The following is a 19,720-nucleotide window of genomic DNA, read 5'->3' on the forward strand; positions in this document are numbered from 1 at the left end:
ACACACGAATCACGGCATCGAATGGAAATAAAGGGTAGTTAAAATAATTATTTTTAAAGCATAGGAAACATGTTTTTTCACATACATCACATAATAAGGAAAGTGGAAGTAAAACCATGCAATTTTCATGAATAAGTGAGTGAGGGATTGAATAAATCACTTAATTTGAGCACAAAATATATCATAAAATATGGGTTTATCATTGGGGTAGAGGTTAGATTGCTTTTTATTGACCTTTAATTTCTTCTTCATGGATATTTTCTTCTGTTTCTTGGTCACAATTCCCTTTTCAGTGCTTCCCTTGGTTATCTTCACTTCTTTGATTTCAACATGTGGGTGTTGTGTGATGGTTAGAGTATACCCTTCATCAAGAACTTCTTAAATTGGTGGTTCAATAAACTCACCCTCCATGCCACTCTCTGCTTCATTAGAGTGTAGATTCCCATAATTATTTTCATCCCTTGCAACCTCCTTTGTTTGTGCATCTTCCTTCTTTGTTGGTGCATCAACCTCTTTTGTTTTTGCATCTTCTTCTTCTTCCATGTGTGAGGGTGGAAAGTTCTCTAATTCATTGGAGTATGAACTCCTTTGATTGATTTCCTCATTTTCTTCTATAGGATCTTGTATTATATCTCTTGGGAAGGAATTTGCTTGCTCCTCTTCTTATGACTTGATAATCGACTGCATATGTTTCTCTACATTTTTGACACTCGTCTTTATATCATGTAAGAATTCTTTCATGAGAAGCTCAAGATCTGATGGTATTTGAGATGAATAAGGAGGAGGTGATGGTTCTTGATAAGAATAAGAAGGATGTGATGATTCTTGATAAGAGTAAAAAGAAGATGGTTCTTGGTAAGAATAGGTAGATGGTGGCTCTTGATATGGGTAGAAAAATGATGGTTCTTGGTATGTATATGGAGATGGTGGTTCTTGATATGAATAGGGAGGTGGTGGCTCTTGATAGTTGGAACATGGAGCACTGAAGTTTCTTTGGTTTTGACCTTGCCAACCAAAATTTGGGTAGTTCCCCCATTCATAATGATATGAATCACTACTCGGGTGTGAGTAGTAACCCATATGATCTCTTTTCATTATTTTTCCTTAGCACAAAACACCAAAAAGGATTAAACGCACCATGTGGTAAACAGGAAATCAAAGAAGAAAGAACAGAATTCTAAAAATTAAAATAAGAAAAATTAAAACAAAACTAACTAGGAAACACCAAACTTAATTTTAGAAATTAAGAAAAAATATTAGTGCTATTTATATATATATATATATATATATATATATTGTTAAAAAAAAATTTTTGAAAATTAAAAATAGAAATAAAATAAAACTAATAAAATATAGAAAAAAATGAAAAGAAATCGAATGAAAATAAAAGAAATTAAAAATAAAAAATAAAATATATAAAAAAAACGGACAAGGCTTTAAAAAAAATTTTCAAAAGTTAAATGAAGTAAAAAAATTATAACAGGGAACAGGGGGTGGGAAACGAAAAACAAATAAAAAAAATAAAGGAAAAAAATGAAAAATAAAATTTAATAATACTAAAAGTAAACAAATTAAAAGAAAAATTATCTAATCTAAGCAATCAAACAATGAGTAGTTGCCAATCACAATCAATTTCCGGCAACGACGCCAAAAATTTGGTGCGGATTTTCTAATCACAGACTAACCGGCAAGTGCACCGAGTCGTACCAAGTAATACCTTACGTGAGTAAGGGTCGATCCCACGAGGATTGATGGATTAAGCAACAATAGTGTTTGATAGGCTTAGTTAGACAAACAGAAAATAGTGTTTGGAAGTTTAAAAGCATTAACAGTAAATTTAGAATATTAAAGATAGGCAGATAAATAAGTTGAGAATAAAATATTGAGAAGGCAGTTAAGGCTTCAGAGTTATCTATTTTTTTGGATTTACTTTTCTTACTAACTATTTTAATTATGTAAGATTTAATTTATGGCAAACTATATGTGACTAGACCCTAATTCCTTAGACCTTTCTAGTCTTCTCTAAAATTCATTAACTGCCAATTCCTTAGTCAATTAATTCCAATTAGAAGCTACATGATCAAATTCCAGTTTATATGCCACAAAAACTCTAATTACCCAAAAATAAAAGGATTATATGTCACGTATCCCGTTAAATCTAAATAATTAAAATTTAGGAGAATATGTTTTCAAGTTGTTGTTCAAGTAAAGAGCTTTTCCAAGTTATACAAGAACTCAAATAGAAAGAGGATCATACTTCCGTTTCACCCAAATTCATAAGATAAAGAGCGAAAATAATTCTTAAATTATAAATCCATACATGAATTAAAATAGATAAAGCAATAAAATCAATCCATACAAATAGACAAAGCTCCTAACCTTAACAATGGAGGATTAGTTGCTCATGGTTCAGAGTAGAAAACTAGGATTACGGAATGTAAATTTGTATAGAATTGGAAGTCTGGAATGTCATAATGTTGAGGTGGTATCCCCCTATTTATATCTAATCCTAATTAATTTAAAATCTATCTTTAAAACTAAAATAATATCTTTTTCTATTTTTAAAATTTGAATTTAAATTAGAATTAATTATAGCAATCAGCAAATCTTCAATTAATGGATGGGGACCACTTGGCTTCACTAGGATCCACACCTAACTTGAGCTTGGCAGCATGAATTGGAGTTTAGTTGAGTGAAGCTGCGCCTAACTTGGGCTTTAGTGCGCCTAACTTGGGCTTTAGTGTGTCAAACTTGAAGTGGGCAAGACCAATCTCGCGTATTGTTGTTGTGTCTTGCACCTAACTTGAGATTCAAGTTAGGCGCAGCCTTGGCAGCGAGTTCGGAGAAGAAGTATGAACTATTATATATCGTTGGAAAGCTCTGGAAGTTAGCTTTCCAACGCCACTGAAATCAAATCCATTGGACCTTTGTAGCTCGAGTTATTCAGGTTTGAGTACAGAGAGGTCAAGGTTGACAGCATCATTCGCCTTCATCTCTTCTTCTGCAGAAACTCCATTAAATCCAGCTGAATGCTACCTAAAATAAATAGAATTGCACAAGATTCAAAGTAGCATCCATATTGGCTAAAAGATAATTAATTCTTTATTAAACTCAACAATTTAGATACAAATTCACTAGAAAAAGATAGGAAAGATGCTCACACATCAGTTATACTCAGTCAAATTGTAAAGATCTTTATATGGTCTAAAGCAATCTCGATGAATGTGGTTTAATCGTCTTATTGAGTACTTGGCTAAAAAGGATTCAAAAATGATGATATCTACCATATTTTTTTATAAAGAAATCTACATATAGATTCATTATAATTGCTGTGTACGTTGATGATTTAAATATCATTGGAATCGATTATAAAAGTTTTAAAAGAAGAGTTTGAGATGAAAGATCTCGAAAAGACTAAATTTTGTCTCGGCATGCAGATCGAACACACAAACAATGAGATCTTTATTCATCAAACAACTTATACATAAAAGATCTTGAAGAGATTTTATATGGATAAGTCACATCCATTAAATACTCCAATGATCGTAAGATCTTTAGATGTGAAAAATGATCAATTCTATCCTAAAGAAGAAAATGAAGATATCTTTGGTCTTGAAGTATCATATTTCAGTGCCATTAGAGCACTAATGTATCTTGCTAATATTACACGACTTGACATATCATTTGCTATGAATTTACTAGCAAGGTATAGTTTCACTCCAACCAGAAGACATTGGAATAAAATTAAACAAAATTTTTAATATCTTCATGGAACAGTTGATATGGGACAATTTTATCCATATGAATCCAAATCACAATTAGTTGGCTATGAAGATGCAAGATACTTGTCTGATCCACACAAAGAAAGATCTTAAACAAGATGCCTATTCACATATGGTGATACAGCTATATCATGGAGGTCTACAAAATAGACGATAGTAGCAACATCTTTTAATCATCATAAAATACTAGCGATACATGAAGCAAGTGTTGGGAATATGTAGTATGACCAAAATCTAATCAATTATGTATCAAATAATTTATTATTGTTATTATATTAAAATGTTAATATAATAAGGTTCTTGATTAAATTTAAATATTTATCATTGTGATAGTGATCATAATATTAAGAGATAAATCTTTTATAATTTAATCTAAATTGTTCTTGGTTATAGGATTATTAAAAAGGACATTATAATCCGAAAAGATTAATATATATATATATATATATATATATATATATATATATATAATGGTTTTCATTGGATGAAGATTAATAGATCTCTTTTATTAAATTATATATATAGATGGTGCATATAGAGATATGACCATTGAATTGACTCACTTTGAGAATTCCTAATGATTATAATTACCACATATTTGTCAATAGGATATTCTCAAGATGAACATGGTAATAGAGTTTCCTTTGACCTGTGACTATCATAATAATTAACAATGTATTTATTATACTTTGATTCCGGACACCTAATACCCTAGGGTGCTAGTTGAATGGATATTGGGTATGATTTAAATACTTGTAGAATTAATGATTAGTCAATAAGGAATCTGTCAACTCTCGGTAAAGAGTTTGAGCTCTATGATTATAATGACTGAGATGAATAAAACCTTGGCCAAAGGGATTGAATGAATGAAGAAATGAGTTTCTTAGGTCATTCACAGTTCATTATAATAATGATAACAAGTTAGAGTTTGACAATTAAACCATACTCTAAGGATTAACCAAGAGCTGAAAAGATGAGAGGAATTATACTTTGTTCTTTTGAGGTTCTTAGTAAAAATAGATTACTTCATACTATCGTGTCATTGAGGAGTGTTGCTAAACGCTAACCTTGATTAGTAAATTTAGTATGACTAATTTACTACCCGCTTAGTATTGAACTTATGATGTCACACACTAACGAGTGTTTTAATCTTTGTTATAGAATTATTTAATTATTATTTTGATTTGATCAAATAAATAATTATATTAATTCAAATGGAATATTATTATATTCTTTGCTAGTACCAAGAATATAATAATAATATGATCATTAAGAATATTAAATGAGATTTGAGAATAATTAGTTATTTTATTTCTAAACTTGAATTCTAAATTTAGATGAGATCCTAACTGATTCTGTTTCAAATTGAGTTATGATATGATTCATAAATTTAAAAGATTCAAGTTTAAAATAGTAAGATATGATTCAAATTTGAATTAAGATTCAAATTTAAAATCAGTAATAAATCTCATGCTATATATATATGCCAAGAGTAGAGAAAAGAGATGAGAATAAAATACAAGAGTTTTATTTCTTTACCTCTATACACATAAATGTATGTGAGCCTAATTCTTGGAGAAGAATTTTATGGCATGCAAAGAGTTGCAAGAGGTTTTTCAATTTAGATCAGATGTTCATTGGTCAAGGAGTTGACAGCAAAGGTTGGTCTCGGTGTTGATACGTATAGCGCCTTCGTACCATCGAAGGAGAAAGTGATTTTTACTAGTGTACACATGTATTTAGATCTTATCTATACATATATTATTGTTGGAATATAGTTCAAGCACAAAATAGATCTTTAGGATTATTTTTTTTTTCTTTCACTGCGTATTATAAACACATGGTAATCCTTCAGCAAGTCACGAGTATTTTTGGCTCAGAAGTTTAATCCAATATATCCTATCATCGTGTGAATTGACTCATAAAAAAATAGTTCTAAATATTCTGTTTGAAGATAATACATTATGCATTTTTCAACTTAAGCATCAAAGGTGATAGAACAAAGATATTTCTCCCAAATTCTTCTTCACTCATGACCTTTAAAATCAAATAACAATTGATGTCTAACAGATCCGCTCAAGCAATAATTTGACAGACCTATTTACAAAGTCACTTTCAAAATTCCCCTTTAAAAGATTTGTATATTAGATTGGGATGCTGCTGAGCGGATAATTTATACGCTTTTTGGCATTGTTTTTAGTATGTTTTTAGTAGGATCTAGTTACTTTTAGGGATGTTTTCATTAGTTTTTATGTTAAATTCACATTTCTAGAATTTACTATGAGTTTGTGTGTTTTTCTGTAATTTCAGGTATTTTCTGACTGAAATTGAGGGACTTGAGCTGAAATCAGATTCAGAGGTTGAAGAAAGACTGCTGATGCTGTTGGATTCTGACCTCCCTGCACTCAAAGTGGATTTTCTGGAGCTACAGAACTTGAAATGGCGCGCTTCCAATTGCGTTGGAAAGTAGACATCCAGGGCTTTCCAGCAATATATAATAGTCCATACTTTGGCCAAGAATAGATGACGTAAAATGGCGTTCAACGCCAGCTTTCTGCCCAAATCTGGCGTCCAGCGCCAGAAAAGGAGCCAAAACCAGAGTTGAACGCCCAAACTGGCACAAAAGCTGGCGTTCAACTCCACAAATGGCCTCTGCACGTGCAACACTTAAAGCCCAGCCCAAGCACACACCAAGTGGGCCCCGGAAGTGGATTTATGCATCAATTACTTACTCATATAAACCCTAGTAGCTAGTTTATTATAAATAGGACCTCTTACTATTGTATTAGACATCTTTGGTCTCAGTTTTAATCCATAGTTCATCTTAGGAGACTATTGATCACGTTTTAGGGGGCTGGCCATCTCGGCCATGCCTGGACCTTTCACTTATGTATTTTTAACGGTAGAGTTTCTACACTCCATAGATTAAGGTGTGGAGCTCTGCTGTCCTTCAAAGATTAATGCAAAGTACTACTATTTTCTATTCAATTCATCTTATTTCGCTTCTAAGATATCCATTCGCACTCAAGAACTTGATGAAGGTGATGATTATGTGTGACGCTCATCACCATTCTCCCCTATGAACACGTGCCTGACAAACACTTCCGTTCTACATGAAATAAGCTAGAATGAATATCTCTTAGATCTCCTAACCAGAATCTTCGTGGTGTAAGCTAGAATGATGGCGGCATTCAAGAGAATCCGGAAGGTCTAAACCTTGTATGTGGTATTCCGAGTAGGATTCAATGAATGAATGAATGTGACGAGCTCCAAACTCGCGATTGCAGGGCGTTAGTGACAGACGCAAAAGGATAGTAAATCCTATTCCAGCATGATCGAGAACCGACAGATGAATAGCCATGTCGTGACAGGGTGCGTGAGTATATTATTCACTGAGAGGATAAGATGAAGCCATTGACAGTGGTGATGTATCACATAAAGCCAGCCATGGAAAGGAGTAAGACTGACTGGATGAAGATAGCAGGAAAGCAGAGGTTCAGAGGAACAAACGCATCTCTATACGCTTATCTGAAATTCTCACCAATAAATTACATAAGTATCTCTATCCCTATTTTATTAATTAATATTCGAAAACACCATTATCAATTTATATCTGCCTGACTGAGATTTGCAAGGTGACCATAGCTTGCTTCATACCAACAATCTCCGTGGGATTCAACCCTTACTCACGTAAGGTATTACTTGGACGACCCAGTGCACTTGCTGGTTAGTTGTATCGAAGTTGTGAACCATGGTATTGGCACCATGTTCTTGGCGCCATTGCCAGGGAAAGAAAGAGCCATAAATTTTATATAATTAAAGTGTAATCACAATTTCGTGCACCAAGTTTTTGGCGCCGTTGCTGGGGATTGTTCGAGTTTGGACAACTGACGGTTCATCTTGTTGCTCAGATTAGGTAATTTTCTTTTTATTTTATTTTCAAAAAAAAATTTTCAAAAATATTTCTAAAATTTTCTCATCTGTTTTCGAAAAAAATAATAAAAATGTTTTCAAAAATATATTTCTCTTCAGAATTTTTAAGAATGAATTCTAGTGTTTCATGAAGCATGTGAAGCCTGGCTGGCTGTAAAGCCATGTCTAAATTCTTTTGGACTGAGGCTTCCAAAAGATCAGTTCATGAAATTGGATGAGGAATCAACTGTTACATGTCTGAATCTACATGCTGAAGTTTGGCTGCCCATTGGCCATGTCTAGTGTTTTGGACTGGAGCTTTCATTGAAAGCTTGGCTGGCTAGTGAGCCATGTCTAATTCCTGGACTGAAGCTTTAGACTAACATTGCAAGATTCCTGGAATTCATATTAAAAATTTTGGAATCCTTATTTTTTCTTTTTCATATAATTTTCGAAAAATATCAAAAAAATTAGAAAATCATAAAAATTAAAAATATTTTTGTGTTCTTGTTTGAGTCTTGAGTCATATCATAAGTTTGGTGTCATTTGCATGTGCATCTTGCATTTTTTTTCGAAAATTTCATGCATTCATGGTGTTCTTCATGATCTTCAAGTTGTTCTTGGTAAGTCTTCTTGTTTGATCTTGATGATTTTTTGTTTTGTGTCTTTTCTTGTTTTTCATATGCATTCTTGAATTCTTAGTGTTTAAGCATTAAAGAATTCTAAGTTTGGTGTCTTGCATGTCTTCTTTGCATTAAAAATTTTTCAAAATTGTGTCTATGATGTTCATCTTGACATTCATAGTGTTCTTGGTGTTCATCTTGACATTCATAGCATTCTTGCATGCATTCATTGTTTTGATCTAAAAATTTCATGCATTGCATAATTTTCATGTTTTTCCCTCTCATAAAAAAAAATTTCAAAAATCAAAAAATATCTTTCCCTTTTGTTCTCTCATCAAATTCGAAAATTTGAGTTGACTTTTTCAAAAAATTTTTAAAATCAAATTGTTTCTCATGAGTCAAATCAAATTTTCAATTTGAAAATCTTATCTTTTTCAAAATCTTTTTCAAAAATCAAATCTTTTTCAAAATTCTTAGTTATTTTCGAAAATTCCAAAAATATTTTTCAAAAATCTTTTTCTTATTTTTATATCAAATTTTCGAAAATAACATAATCAATTAATGTTTTGATTCAAAAATTTCAAGTTTGTTACTTACTTGTTAAGAAAGATTCAAACTTTAAGTTCTAGAATCATATCTTGTGATTTCTTGTGAATCAAGTCATTAATTGAGATTTTAAAAATCAAATCTTTTTCAAAAACTAATTTCTATCATATCTTTTCAAAAATATCTTCTTATCTTTTTCAAAAATTTGATTTCAAAATATCTTCTCTAACTTCCTAACTTCTTATCTTTTCAAAATTGGTTTTCAAAAATTTGTTTCAACTAACTAACTAACTTTTTGTTTGTTTCTTAACTTTTTCAAAACTACCTAACTAACTCTCTCTCTCTCATTTTCGAAAATATCTTCCCTCTTTTTCAAAATTTCTTTTTAATTTATTAATTATTTTAATTTTTAATTTTTAAATCTTAATTTTCGAAAATTTTTACTAACCTTTTTCAAAAACTATTTTCAAAAATCACTAACTCTTTTTCAAAAAAATCATTTTCGAAAATTCCTTCTCTCTCACCTTATTCTATTTATTTATTCATCTACTAACATCTCATCTCACATCTCTGCCATCCTCACATTTGTGTTTCTTCCATTATATTACATTCTTTGTCCCCCCCCCCCTCTTCTTCTACTCACACAGGGATCCCTATACTGTGGTATAAGGGATCTCTATTATTATTATTATTATTCTGTGCCCTCTTCTTTGTCATATGAGCAGGAGCAAGGATAAGAACATTCTTGTGGAAGCAAATCCAGAACCTGAAAGGACTCTGAAGAGAAAATTAAGAGAAGCTAAAATACAACAATCCAGAGATAACCTTTCAGAAATTTTCGAACAGGAAGAGGAGATGGCAGCCGAAAATAATAATAATGTAAGGAAGATGCTTGGTGACTTTACTGCACCTAATTCCAATTTACATGGAAGAAGCATCTCCATTCCTGCCATTGGAGCAAACAACTTTGAGCTGAAACCTCAATTAGTTTCTCTGATGCAGCAGAACTGCAAGTTTCATGGACTTCCATCTGAAGATCCTTTTCAGTTCTTAACTGAATTCTTGCAGATATGTGATACTGTTAAGACTAATAGAGTAGATCCTGAAGTCTACAGGCTCATGCTTTTCCCTTTCGCTGTAAGAGACAGAGCTAGATTATGGTTGGATTCTCAACCCAAAGACAGCCTGAACTCTTGGGATAAGCTGGTCACGGCTTTCTTAGCCAAGTACTTTCCTCCTCAAAAGCTGAGCAAGCTTAGAGCTGATGTTCAAACCTTCAGACAGAAAGAAGGTGAATCCCTCTATGAAGCTTGGGAAAGATACAAACAGCTGACCAAAAAGTGTCCTTCTGACATGCTTTCAGAATGGACCATCCTGGATATATTCTATGATGGTTTATCTGAGCTATCAAAGATGTCACTGGACACTTCTGCAGGTGGATCCATTCACCTAAAGAAAACGCCTGCAGAAGCTCAAGAACTCATTGACATGGTTGCTAATAACCAGTTCATGTACACTTCTGAAAGGAATCCTGTGAGTAATGGGACGCCTATGAAGAAGGAAGTTCTTGAAGTTGATACTCTGAATGTCATATTGGCTCAGAATAAAATATTGACTCAGCAAGTCAATATGATCTCTCAGAGTCTGAATGGAATGCAAGCTGCATCCAACAGTACTCAAGAGGCTTCTCCTGAAGAAGAAGCTTATGATCCTGAAACCCTGCAATAGCAGAGGTGAATTACTTAGGTGAACCTTATGGAAACACCTATAACTCATCATGGAGAAATCATCCAAATTTCTCATGGAAGGATCAAAAGCCTCAACAAGGCTTTAATAATGGTGGAGGAAACAGGTTTAACAATAATAAACCTTTTCCATCATCCACTCAGCAACAGACAGAGAACTCTGAACGAAATACTTCTAATTTGGCAAACTTAGTCTCTGATCTGTCCAAGGCCACTGTGAGTTTCATGAATGAAACAAGGTCTTCCATTAGAAATTTGGAAGCACAAGTGGGCCAGCTGAGTAAAAAGATCACTGAAATCCCTCCCAGTACTCTCCCAAGCAATACAGAAGAGAATCCAAAAGGAGAGTGCAAGGCCATTGACATAAGCATCATGGCCGAACCTGTAAGGAGAGGAGAGGACGTGAATCCCAAAGAGAAAGACCTCCTGGGACGTCCAGTGATCAATAAGGAGCTTCCCTCTGAGGAACCAAAGGACTCTGAGGCTCATCTAGAGACCATAGAGATTCCATTGAACCTCCTTATGCCCTTCATGAGCTCTGATGAGTATTCCTCTTCTGAAGAGAATGAGGATGTTACTGAAGAGCAAACTACCAAGTTTCTTGGTGCAATCATGAAGCTGAATGCCAAATTATTTGGCATTGATTCTTGGGAAGTTGAACCTCCCTTGTTCATCAATGAACTAAGTGATCTGGATCAACTGACATTGCCTCAGAAGAGACAGGATCCTGGAAAGTTCATAATACCTTGTACCATAGGCACCATGATCTTTAAGGCTCTGTGTGTCCTTGGTTCAGGAATAAACCTCGTGCCCCTCTCTGTAATAGAGAAACTGGGAATCTATGGGGTGCAAGCTGCTAAAATCTCATTAGAGATGGCAGACAATTCGAGAAAACAGGCATATGGACAAGTAGAGGACGTGTTAGTAAAGGTTGAAGGCCTTTACATCCCTGCTGATTTCATAGTCCTGGATACTGGAAAGGAAGAGGATGAATCCATCATCCTAAGAAGACCTTTCCTGGCCACAGCAAGAGCTGTGATTGATGTTGACAGAGGTGAACTAGTCCTTCAATGGAATGAGGACTCCCTTGTGTTTAAAACTCAAGGATCTCCCTCTGCAACCATGGAGAGGAAGCAGAAAAAGCTTCTCTCAAAGCAGAGTCAACCAGAGCCCCCACAGTCAAACTCTAAGTTTGGTGTTGGGAGGCCACAACCAAACTCTAAGTTTGGTGTTGAACTCCCATATCCAAACTCTAAGTTTGGTGTTGGAGAGTCTCAACAAAGCTCTGCACATCTGTGAGGCTCCATGAGAGCCTACTGTCAAGCTATTGACATTAAAGAAGCGCTTGTTGGGAGGCAACCCAATTTTTATTTATCTAACTATATTTTTCTTCGTTATATGTCTTTGTAGGTTCATGATCATGTGGAGTCACAAAATAAATAGAAAAATTGAAAACGGAATAAAAAACAGCAGAAGAAAAATCACACCCTGGAGGAAGCACCTGCCTGGCGTTCAACGCCAGAACAGAGCATGGTTCTGGCGCTGAACGCCCAAAATGGGCAACATCCTGGCGCTGAACGCCCAGAACAAGCATGGTTCTGGCGTTCAACGCCAGAAATGGCAGCAAATGGGCGTTGAACGCCCAAAATGGGCACCAACCTGGCGCTGAACGCCCAGAGTTGTGTGCAAAGGCATTTTACATGCCTAATTTGGTGCAGGAATGTAAATGCCTTGACACCCCAGGATCTGTGGACCCCACAGAATCCCCACCTACCTCATCATCTCTCTTTCCATTCATGATCATCCCTTCTGTTTTCCATTCACCACTCACATCCATACACCCACTACCTTCAAAATTCAACATCTCTCTCCCACCCAATCCCACCCATATGGCCGTATACACACACCCATCCATCTCCTCCATATCTTCTTCTTCTTCTATTCTTTCTTCTTTTGCTCGAGGGCGAGCAACATTCTAAGTTTGGTGTAGTAAAAGCATAGCTTTTTTGTTTTTTCCATAACCATTGATGGCACCTAAGGCCAGAGAAACCTCTAGAAAGAGGAAAGGGAAGACAAAAGCTTCCATCAAAGGGTCTATAGCTCAGTGGTAGAACATTTGACTGCAAATCAAGAGATCCCTGAGATACCTCAGGGGATACATTTTCTTCCACACAATTATTGGAAGCAACTAAGGGTGGAACATCAAGAGCACTCCATCATACTCCATGAAATAAGAGAAGATCAAAAAGCAATGAGGGAGGAGCAACCAAGACAAGGAAGAGACATAGAAGAGCTCAAGGACATCATTGGTTCCTCAAGAAGGAAACGCCACCATCACTAAGGTGGATTCATTCCTTGTTCTTATTTCTTCTGTTTTTTTCATTTTCTATGTTATGTGCTTATCTATGTTTGTGTCTTCATTACATGATCATTAGTAGTTAGTAAATATGTCTTAAAGTTATGAATGTCCTATGAATCCATCACCTCTCTTAAAAGAAAAATGTTTTAATTCAAAAGAACAAGAAGTACATGAGTTTCGAATTTATCCTTGAACTTAGCTTAATTATATTGATGTGGTGACAATGCTTCTTGTTTTCTGAATGTATGCTTGAACAGTGCATATGTCTTTTGAAGTTGTTGTTTAAGAATGTTAAATATGTTGGCTCTTGAAAGAATGATGACTAGGAGACATGTTATTTGATAATCTGAAAAATCATAAAAATGATTCTTGAAGCAAGAAAAAGTAGCAAAGAACAAAGCTTGCAGAAAAAAAAATAGGCAAAAAAAAAAATAATAGAAAGAAAAGCAAGCAGAAAAAGCCAAAAGCTCTTAAAACCAAGAGGCAAGAGCAAAAAGCCAATAACCCTTAAAACTAAAAGGCAAGGGCAATAAAAAGGATCCCAAGGCTTTGAGCATCAGTGGATAGGAGGGCCTAAAAGGAATAAAATCCTGGTCTAAGCGGCTAAACCAAGCTGTCCCTAACCATGTGCTTGTGGCGTGTAGGTGTCAAGTGAAAACTTGAGACTGAGCGGTTAAAGTCAAGGTCCAAAGCAAAAAAAAAAAAATGAGTGTGCTTAAGAACCCTGGACACCTCTAATTGGGGACTTTAGCAAAGCTAAGTCACAATCTGAAAAGGTTCACCCAATTATGTGTCTGTGGTATTTATGTATCCAGTGGTAATACTGGAAAACAAAGTGCTTAGGGCCACGGCCAAGACTCATAAAGAAGCTGTGTTCAAGAATCATCATACTGAACTAGGAGAGTCAATAACACTATTCGAAATCTGAAGTTCCTATAGATGCCAATCATTCTGAACCTCAATGGATAAAGTGAGATGCCAAAACTATTCAAGAGGCAAAAAGCTATAAATCCCGCTCATATGATTGAAGCTCTGTTTCATTGATAGTTTGGAATTTATAGTATATTCTCTTCTTTTTATCCTATTTGATTTTCAGTTGCTTGGGGACAAGCAACAATTTAAGTTTGGTGTTGTGATGAGCGGATAATTTATACGCTTTTTGGCATTGTTTTTAGTATGTTTTTAGTAGGATCTAGTTACTTTTAGGGATGTTTTCATTAGTTTTTATGTTAAATTCACATTTCTGGACTTTACTATGAGTTTGTGTATTTTTCTGTGATTTCAGGTATTTTCTGGCTGAAATTGAGGGACTTGAGCTGAAATCAGATTCAGAGGTTGAAGAAGGACTGCTGATGCTGTTGGATTCTGACCTCCCTACACTCAAAGTGGATTTTCTGGAGCTACAGAACTCGAAATGGCGCGCTTCCAATTGCGTTGGAAAGTAGACATCCAGGGCTTTCCAGAAATATATAATAGTTCATACTTTGGCCAAGAATAGATGACGTAAACTGGCGTTCAACGCCAGCTTTCTGCCCAAATCTGGCGTCCAGCGCCAGAAAAGGAGCCGAAACCAGAGTTGAACGCCCAAACTGGCACAAAAGCTGGCGTTCAACTCCACAAATGGCCTCTGCATGTGCAACACTTAAAGCCTAGCCCAAGCACACACCAAGTGGGCCCCGGAAGTGGATTTATGCATCAATTACTTACTCATATAAACCCTAGTAGCTAGTTTATTATAAATAGGACCTCTTACTATTGTATTAGACATCTTTGGTCTCAGTTTTAATCCATAGTTCATCTTAGGAGACTATTGATCACGTTTTAGGGGGCTGGCCATCTCGGCCATGCCTGGACCTTTCACTTATGTATTTTTAACGGTAGAGTTTCTACACTCCATAGATTAAGGTGTGGAGCTCTGCTGTCCCTCAAAGATTAATGCAAAGTACTACTGTTTTCTATTCAATTCATCTTATTTCACTTCTAAGATATCCATTCGCACCCAAGAACGTGATGAAGGTGATGATTATGTGTGACGCTCATCACCATTCTCCCCTATGAACACGTGCCTGACAAACACTTCCGTTCTACATGAAATAAGCTAGAATGAATATCTCTTAGATCTCCTAACCAGAATCTTCGTGGTGTAAGCTAGAATGATGGCGGCATTCAAGAGAATCCGGAAGGTCTAAACCTTGTCTGTGGTATTCCGAGTAGGATTCAATGAATGAATGACTGTGACGAGCTCCAAACTCGCGATTGCAGGGCGTTAATGACAGACGCAAAAGGATAGTAAATCCTATTCCAGCATGATCGAGGACCGACAGATGAATAGCCGTGCCGTGACAGGGTGCGTGAGCATATTATTCACTGAGAGGATAAGATGAAGCCATTGACAGTGGTGATGTATCACATAAAGTCAGCCATGGAAATGAGTAAGACTGACTGGATGAAGATAGCAGGAAAGCAGAGGTTCAGAGGAACAAACGCATCTCTATACGCTTATCTGAAATTCTCACCAATAAATTACATAAGTATCTCTATCCCTATTTTATTAATTAATATTCGAAAACACCATTATCAATTTATATCTGCCTGACTGAGATTTGCAAGGTGACCATAGCTTGCTTCATACCAACAATCTCCGTGGGATTCGACCCTTACTCACGTAAGGTATTACTTGGACGACCCAGTGCACTTGCTGGTTAGTTGTATCGAAGTTGTGAACCATGGTATTGGCACCATGTTCTTGGCGCCATTGCCAGGGAAAGAAAGAGCCATGAATTTTACATAATTAAAGTGTAATCACAATTTCGTGTACCAGATGCGCAGATTTTGAGATATTAAATAATAACAAGAGGGGAGTTGTACTCTCTTTTTTCTTGTTAGGTTTTTATTACTATTGGATTTTTTCTTGATAAAGTTTTTAACGAGGTATTTCTCATCACAAAAAATATTGTATTCTTTTTCTTTCACTAAAATTTTTTTTCATTGAATTTTTTTTATAAAATTTTAATGAGGTATAATCCTAAATGGATATCTAAAAAGGAGTGTTATGATATCGATATCCATTTAGTGATATGTGATTTTTTTTTTATAATATGAGTAGTTCAGTTTTTCAATAGTAGAATCTTAAAGTTCTCAAGATGGATTATCTTAATAAAGTTTGAAAATATTAACTTTGTATATATATAAATAGAAAAAGTATGGTTTGAGACAGAACACACACAATACTAGCATAAAACACTTCTCTTTATATATGTACACTCTAACATATGAAAAAGTGAATTATCAAAAATATAAGAATTATCTCAATTATATTAAAAGAATGATATTAAAAAATATTATTAGAATTTTTTATTTATATTTTTTTTATTTTATATTTATTTTTATTTATTTATTTATTTTACAACACATAGTTATTACTTATTAAACACTTTTGATATTAGTATTAAATACAGTTGTGATAAATTAATTATGTATTTAAATTATTTTATAATTAATAAAATAAAGAAAATATGTGTATAATTATTAAAAAAATACTAATATATATTATTTATTATAAAAAATGTATAAGTAGTGGGATTGTTAAACATTTTAGATAAATCGTTTTCGTTATTTGTTATGCCCTTTTTATCTCTCTCTTTGCCCAAACTCGGATGGACATGGGTGGTTCAGCGAGTAAATACCCATAGTTGTCCTTGAGATTCACGCAAATACCTATAGTAATCCCTAAGATTCCGATTTTTTCATTGTAGTCCTCCAGATAGAGCTCCGAGCACTCAAACTGGTCCCTGATCATATTTCAGGTGATGAGTCATCACTGGAGCGCTGACGTGGCCTCGGATTGCCACGTGAGAGGGGTCTAAAACGTCGTTGTTTTGGTTTGGTGCCCTTCATAGCAAAAAACGACGCCGTTTAGATGTTGCTAAAACAGTTTTCTCTCCCAACACAAACGTTTCACTTCACTCGTCTGTTCTTCTTCCACTCTCTGAATTCTTCTTCATCTCCCCATCAATGGCGTAGCCATAGGGTTGTATTCGCTGGCAAGAAAAATTTGAGAGAAGAAGTAATTCGACCAGAAGTTGTTATTGTTCTTTCCCTCCTTCACGAGAAGAACGAGGTTCTGACTTTGTGATCGGACTCAAGGTAACCTTCCCTTTTTTTTACTTTGCATTTTGAATACAGTGTTGATTGATGATATGCAAGTTGTTAGTGTAGTTGAGGTTCTGTTATGTGTCCACCAAATCTGAATCTCATCTTTTGTTGGGTTTTATAATCACAAGTGTTCTACTTCATAAACCGATTTTGGGAATATTGTTCCAATTGTAGCACGTTTCTTTTTTTCTTTTTTTTTTCTTTCAGTTATTTGTGCTTTATTTTGTAAAATTAATTCACCGTCCGAAACAAGAAGTTCTGGTCCTAGAGGTATAATATCAATCACTTCACGTCCAAAGACAAATTCAAAGTCTCTTTTTTGGCCTCTGTAAATCAAAACAAAAGTCTAGAGCCCTTACTATCGAAAGTACTCCATAGCTGCTTGCTCCCTAATGGTTAAGCTATCCCCATGGAATCGAAATTCAGTTATTCCTGGAGATTAAGAATATGCTTTTTCCTTAACAGAAGAACTTGAAATTCCTAATTTAATAAAAAAAATGTGCTTTTGTGAATAGAAAATTAGAAATCATAGTTAGCTTAGATAAGATTGCTAATCACATATTTTTTCAAATGTTGTTTTGCTGAATTCATATTTTAGGGTCTTCAATTCTTCATAGTGTTGGTGATTTAATCAAGAAAGTAGCTTAGAAATTTCAGAGAGATTGAAGATGAGAAAGGTTCTGTTTTTCGGTATCTCTTGTAGAATATAGTGCTAGAACTCATGCTGAGAAGACATTGGTACCCAAAGACAAGAAACTGAAAATGGAAAGAGATGAAGTAGTTAAAATTAAGATCATCCCTCCATCTGGCTGTGGGAAGAAAATCTATGAAATTGATCCACTTTTGCTCACTCACCGCGACCATCTTGATTTCTGGTAACCTCACTTTTAAGCTTCATTTCCTTAAAGTATTTGTGGAACAACTATCTGAGTTGCTAGATCATGTAAAATTTTCAAACTACAGTTTCGGACGATACTTGAGATTGCGAGAGGATATCGACAAGCATGAAGGTGGCCTAGATCCATTTTCTCGCGGCCATGAAAATTTTGGCTTTAGGCAGAGGTATCTAACTTCTTGCTCAGAAAGCTGCTATGAACTTATCTACAGTTTATTAATACCAACTTATTTATCAATATTACTACTATTTTTTGCAGTATCACAGGAATTACTTATAGAGAATGGGCACCAGGAGCTAAGGTATATATGCTTTCATATTATATTCTTAACTCTTATTATTAAAATTGGTTTCTTTTCTTATGCTCAAATTCAATTTAAGGAGTTGTATTATTAAAAAATCTGTTTTGGATGTTCATCTAAAGTTCAACAAAAATCTTGTTTTCGATGTAGAAATATAGCTTGACATGTGTCTTAAAAATGATTGGATATTTTCTCAGTCAGCAGCATTAATTGGAGACTTCAACAATTGGAATCCAAATGCCGCTGTAATGACTCCGGTATGTTTCGGTTAATGTATGCAAATGATTGTGCTAGTTGGAGCATGTAATCATCTTCGGTTAATATATCCAAACAGAATGAATTTGGTGTGTGGGAGATCTTCTTGCCAAACAATGCAGATGGTTCGCCACCAATTCCTCATGGATCTCGAGTCAAGGTATGCTTATGCAGATGGTTCGCCACCAATTCCTCATGACATCGAAGCACCAATATATATCGTGAAAAAATGAACAGGAAGAAGTGTATGAAAGAAGAAGGAGAAGAGACGAACAAGACGAAGAGATGAAGTGTATGAAAATTTGGGGATTTAGGGTTACATATAATAGGAGGGACCAATTTGGGTACAATTTGAAAATTAGCCAGCTCAGCTAGTCGTTGGGACCCCTCCAGCGTGGCAAACCGAGTCCACATCAGTGTTCCGGTGATGAGTCATCACCAAAAATATACCTAGGGACCAGTTTGAGTGCTCGGAGCTCTATCTGGAGGACTACAATGGGAAAATCGAGATCTTAGGAATTACTATGGGTATTTGCGTAAATCTCAGGGACAACTATGGGTATTTACTCGTGGTTCAGCCTTGGTTTGAGGAAATTCTCCAATGTCCAATTTTTTTTATAGATATAATTTAATTTTTATATATTGTACATAATTTTATACGGTCATTCATTCTTTTAAATAATTATTTATACGGTCAATAAAAAAATAGTTATTTTTATTAACGTGTTATACTGTTATATAATTGGATATATGTATAAAATTATTTTACATTGACAATACATCAAAATTAAATTCTTATTTAATATTAATTATTATCTTCACATAATGTCAATAATATTGTAGCTATTAACTAAAATCTGGATCGTTACCAGTAAAACTTTAAATTGGTTGTTTGCTATAGTTCCGAGGCTCTGAGCAATGATTAAATTGGAAAAGAGTAAAGTATTGTTTTTATCCCCAACGTTTGGAGTAAGTCCTATTTGTGTCCCTAACGTTTAAATCATTCTATTTGTATCCTTAACGTTTATAAAAGTGATTCAATGTTATCATACTATCAATTATACTAACAAATCAGATAATATTTTTCAATTATTCTTACTTGAATGTATTCATTCTCAATTAGATCTCACTTGGATGTAATCGATT

The 19,720-nt window shown here is 34.6% G+C and overlaps 1 protein-coding gene and 1 non-coding gene across 2 annotated transcripts; one reads left to right on the top strand and one right to left on the bottom strand.

Moving 5' to 3' along the window:
* Nucleotides 1-10,114: 10,114 nt before the first annotated feature.
* LOC112774375 (small nucleolar RNA R71) lies at nucleotides 10,115-10,222 on the bottom strand. Its single transcript, XR_003188868.1, has one exon. It is a non-coding gene; the product is annotated as a small nucleolar RNA R71 (small nucleolar RNA).
* Nucleotides 10,223-17,884: 7,662 nt separating this feature from the next.
* Nucleotides 17,885-18,807, top strand: LOC140181326 (1,4-alpha-glucan-branching enzyme 1, chloroplastic/amyloplastic-like). Its single transcript, XM_072224865.1, has 5 exons — nucleotides 17,885-17,997; nucleotides 18,086-18,184; nucleotides 18,277-18,319; nucleotides 18,517-18,576; nucleotides 18,697-18,807. Exons 1-5 carry the CDS (start codon nucleotides 17,885-17,887, stop codon nucleotides 18,805-18,807), a joined length of 426 nt encoding a protein of 141 aa, XP_072080966.1.
* Nucleotides 18,808-19,720: the final 913 nt, after the last annotated feature.

The sequence above is a fragment of the Arachis hypogaea genome, chromosome 18 (genome assembly GCF_003086295.3).
Source record: "Arachis hypogaea cultivar Tifrunner chromosome 18, arahy.Tifrunner.gnm2.J5K5, whole genome shotgun sequence".
NCBI lineage: Eukaryota > Viridiplantae > Streptophyta > Magnoliopsida > Fabales > Fabaceae > Arachis > Arachis hypogaea.